The 4,692-nt window shown below is 38.4% G+C and overlaps 1 protein-coding gene and 1 pseudogene across 1 annotated transcript; one reads left to right on the top strand and one right to left on the bottom strand.

Annotated features, from left to right (window-relative positions):
- The window catches only part of LOC110323446, a 13,990-nt pseudogene extending 9,961 nt beyond the window's left edge, over nucleotides 1–4,029 (top strand).
- A 291-nt stretch (nucleotides 4,030–4,320) lies between these two features.
- Nucleotides 4,321–4,689, bottom strand: LOC110323367 (olfactory receptor 494-like; the record flags this gene model as incomplete). Its single annotated transcript, XM_021200581.1, has 1 exon — nucleotides 4,321–4,689. A coding segment is annotated over one exon (369 nt), but the record flags the coding sequence as incomplete, so codon positions are not given.
- Between the last annotated feature and the right edge of the window lie 3 nt (nucleotides 4,690–4,692).

The raw sequence follows: 4,692 nt of genomic DNA, 5'->3' as shown, positions 1-4,692 counted from the left end.
TGGAAATATCAGGAATTCAAAGCCAATACCCAAACATAATAAAAGCAATCAACAGCAAACCAGTAGCCAACATCAAACTAAATGGAGAGAAGCTGGANGCAATCCCACTAAAATCAGGGACCAGACAAGGCTGCCCACTTTTCCCCTACCTATTCAGTAAAGTACTTGAAATCATAGCCAGAGCAATTAGACAACAAAAGGAGATCAAGTGGATACAAATTGGAAAGAACGAAGTCAAAATATCAATATTTGCTGATGATATGATAGTATATATAAGTGATCATTAAAATTCTACCAGAGAACTACTAAACCTGAGAAACAGCTGGATATAAAATTAACTCAATCAAATCAGAGGCCTTTCTCTACACAAAGGTTAAACAGGGTGAGAAAGAAATTAGGGAAACAACACCCTTCACAATAGTCACAAATAACATAAAACACATTGGTGTGACTCTAAAGAAGTGAAAGATCTGTATGATAAGAACTTCAAGTATGTGAAGAAAGAAATTGAAGATCTAAGAAGATGGAAAGATCTCCCATGCACATGGATTGGCAGGATTAATATAGTTAAAATGGCTATCTTGCTGNAAGCAATCTACAGATTCAATGAAATTCCCCTGTCAAAATTTCAATTCAATTCTTCACTGAGTTAGAAAGGGCAATTTGCAAATTCATCTGGAATAACAAAAAACCTAAGATGGCAAAAACTCTTCTCAATGATAAAAGAACCTCTTGTGGAATCACTATGCCTGACCTCAAGCTGTACTACAGAGCAATTGTGATAAAAACTGCATGGTACTGGTACAGTGACAGACAGGTAAATCAATGGAATAGAATTGAANACCCAGAAATGAAACCATACACCTATGGTCACTTGATCTTTGACAAGGGAGCAAAAACCATCCAGTGGAAAAATGACAGCATTTTCAAGAAATGATGATGGCACAACTGGTGGTTATCCTGTAGAAGAATGTGAATTGATCTATTCTTATCTCCTAGTACAAAGCTCAAGTCTAATTGGATCAAAGACCTCCACATAAAACCAGAGACACTTATATTTATAGAGGAGAAAGTAGGGAAAATCCTCGAAGTTATGGGCACATGGGAAAAATTTTTTAACAGAAGAGCAATGGCTTGTGATGTAAGATTGAGAATTGACAAATGGGACCTCATGAAATTTCAAAGCGCTTGTAAGGCAAAAGTTACAGTCAAGAAGACAAAAAGGCCACCAACAGGTTGGGAAAGTATTTTTACCAATCCTATATCTGATAGGGCAATAATATCCAATATATACAAAGAGCTCAAGAAGTTGGACTCCAGAAATTCAAATAACCNCATTAAAAATGGGATACAGAGCTAAACAAAGAACTCTCAACTGAAGAATACTGAAGGGCTGAGAAGCACCTCAAAAACCATTAAACATCCTTAATCATGATGGAAATGCAAATCAAAACAACCCTGGAATTCCACCTCACACCAGTCAGAATGGAAAAGATTAAAAATTCAGGTGACAGTAGACGCAGGCAAAGATGTGGAGAAAGAGGAACACTCCTCCATTGTTGCTGGGACTGCAATCTTGTACAACCACTCTGGAAATCAGTCTGGAGGATCCTTAGAAAATTGGATGTAATACAACCAGAAGATCCAGCAATACCTCTCCTGGCATATACCCAGAAGATGTTCCAATTGGTAATAAGAACACATGCTCCACTTTGTTCATAGCAGCCTTACTTATAATAGCCAGAAGCTAGAAAGAAGCCAGATGTCCCTCAACAAATGAATGGATACAGAAAATGTGGTACATTTACACAATGGAGTACCACTCAGCAATTAAAAACACTGTATTTAAGAAATTCTTGGGCAAATGGGTGTATCTGGAGGATATCAACCTGAGTGAGGTAACCTAATCACAAAAGAAGTCACCAGATACGCACTCACTGATAAGTGGATATTAGCCCAGAAACTTAGAATACCCAAGATAGAATTTGCAAAACACAAGAAAATCAGGAAGAAGGAAGACCAACATGTAGATACTTCATTCTTCCTTAGAATAGGGAACAAAATGCCCATGGAAGGAGTTATAGAGACAAACTTTGGCGCTAAGAAGAAAGGATGGAAAATCCAGAGACAAACCTATCCGGGGATCCAACCCTTAATTAGCCACCAAAGCAGACACTATTGCATATGCCAGAAAGATTTTGCTGAAAGGACGTTGATATAGCTGTCTCTTGTGAGGCTATGCCAGTACCTGGCAAGTACAGTAGTGGATGCTCACAATCATATATTTGATGTAACACATGCCCCCAATGGAGGATCTAGAGAAAGTACCCAAGGAGCTGACGGGGTCTGCAAGCCCTATAGGTTGAACAACAATATGAACTAGCCAGTACCCCCCAGAGATCTTGTCTCTAGCTGCATATGTAGCAGAAGATGGCCTAGTTGGCCATCATTGGGAAGACAGGCCCCTTGGTCTTGCAAACTTTATATGCCCCAGTACAGTGTAATGCCAGGGCCAAGAAGTGAGAGTGGGTGGGTAGGGGAGTAGTGTGGGGGGAGGGTATAGGGGACTTTCGGGTAGCATTTGAAATATAAATGAAGAAAATATATAATAAAATTTTTTTAAAAAGATGGTAGAAGACTGCTGAATCCCCAGACTTGATAGGTGATGGTAATGAATGTCCTGAGGGCTGAAACCAGGTCCTCTGTAAGAGTACAATTTTCTCTTAAACACTAAGCCATTGTTTTAGTTTATTCCATCTCCTCTTAATTCTATACTATATTCTCTTGCCATGTATCTCTAGTCTGTCTTGCGTGTTTCTTTTGGTGTGTGTATGTGTGTGTGTGTGTGTGTGCATGTATGTGTGTGTATGTGCATGTAAGTGTGTATGTATGTATGTATGTATGTATGTATGTATGTATGTATGTGAGAGCACAACTTGTGTGAGTTCATTTTTTTCTCAACCATGCAGGTTTCTGGGATCAAAGCCAGATTATCAGGCATAGTGACATTGACTTTTCCCAGTAAACCTATGCTTCTTCATATTAATAACTCTCGTGTTGGGAGCTTTATGCCCACCTCTCCTGAAAGCTTAGTTTTTAACAGTTGAAAAACTATCAGACAAACTGACAAAACCAAATTATCTGGTAAAATTTAAGATGCTTCTGACTACAAGGGACATTGGAATTTTAGTTATGTAAACTCCAAACTTCTAAACAAAAATATTAACCTTAGTATAAGTCATCAGAAGTGTTCAGAATGAGCTGGAATACCATGAGAAGTTCTTTGGTGTGTTTCTCTCTATGAAGTCAAGACCAGCACAGACCTGTGATGACAAATGATGTATTACATGGAAAGCAATGCAAGAGCCTCCTCTCACTGTTTCCGTGGTTCCATTTATGTTCTTTCTAAACATCATATAACCTCTCAAATGTCTGTTTTCAGAAAAAATACATATGTGCTCTCTCAAAAGATACGTTAATGAAGAACATCTTGGGCCCGCTCAAAAGGCAGCTTCCAGAAAAATATTCCATGAAACAACTGAGTATTTAAATGAACCAGAAACTTACACTTCACCTAGAGAAGAACCCACCATCTTGATTTCCCTAAATTGTCATAGTAAAAAACCTGTTTGCCATGAATTTTCATCATAACCCCTAGATTAGTACATTTCCCAACCATCATCAGCAGGCTTCTTTTTGTAATAGATGATGATTAATATTAACTTATCAATGTGCAGATTCTTTGGGAATATGACAATTACTATGCACAATATTGGACATCTATATCACATCTCTTTCCTTCCAAGCTCAGGAAGCATCATCAGAATGTGTGAAGAAAGATTAAAAGAGACAGACCTGGTAGATGACCACAAATAAAAAAAAATGTTTTCAGGACAAACGAGTGTCATCGAAATATGATCTTATGTTAGTTGTGTTGGCATGGACAAACTGAAACTAGACAAAATCCAAGTGTGCAGTGGGAACACAGGCCTGAAGTCCACTGGTAGTTGTGGATTTATTGGCAACTGATGTATTCTATAAGTAAAGTCAGTTTCTATAAGGGCCTGGACCCTGCAGACTAACCATGATTCAGTCAAAGCCTAAATATCTAAGTATATACAGATAGCACAAGATGGGTTTGATGCAAAAATAGTTGAGTGAGTAAGAGAGTAAAATACCAAAGCCATATATTCTGGAAGAAAAGGGCGATAAGCACAAATGGACTAACAAGAAGATGAATGAACAAATCTGAGATTGTGTTCCTAGTAATCTTGGGTAATTACCATTATTATGTTAGATTTTATAAAACAACAGATTATCCTATGACAATAATTTCTTACCAAGCAGTCTCTGCAAAGCACCCTTAATCTCATTATTTCTAAGGCTATAGATAAGGGGGTTCAACATGGGGATCACCACTATGTAGAACACAGAGACCACTTTCTTCTGATCAGTGGAGTAGTTGGACTTGGGGATCACATAGATAAATGTGACGGTGCCATAAAAGAGAGTGACTGCAGTGAGGTGAGAGGTGCAGGTGGAGAAGGCCTTGTGGCTGCCCTCAGTGGAACGCATCTTCAGGATGGTGATAAGGATGTAGGTATAGGAGATGGCTATGACAAACACTGTGATCACAGTGACTGAACCAGCAGAAAATGATGTAAAAATTACAGAGACACTGACATCAGAACA

This window comes from Mus pahari, chromosome 1, assembly GCF_900095145.1.
Source record: "Mus pahari chromosome 1, PAHARI_EIJ_v1.1, whole genome shotgun sequence".
NCBI lineage: Eukaryota > Metazoa > Chordata > Mammalia > Rodentia > Muridae > Mus > Mus pahari.
Note: the sequence above shows the minus strand (reverse complement) of the source record. Positions and strands in the feature narration are given on the sequence as shown.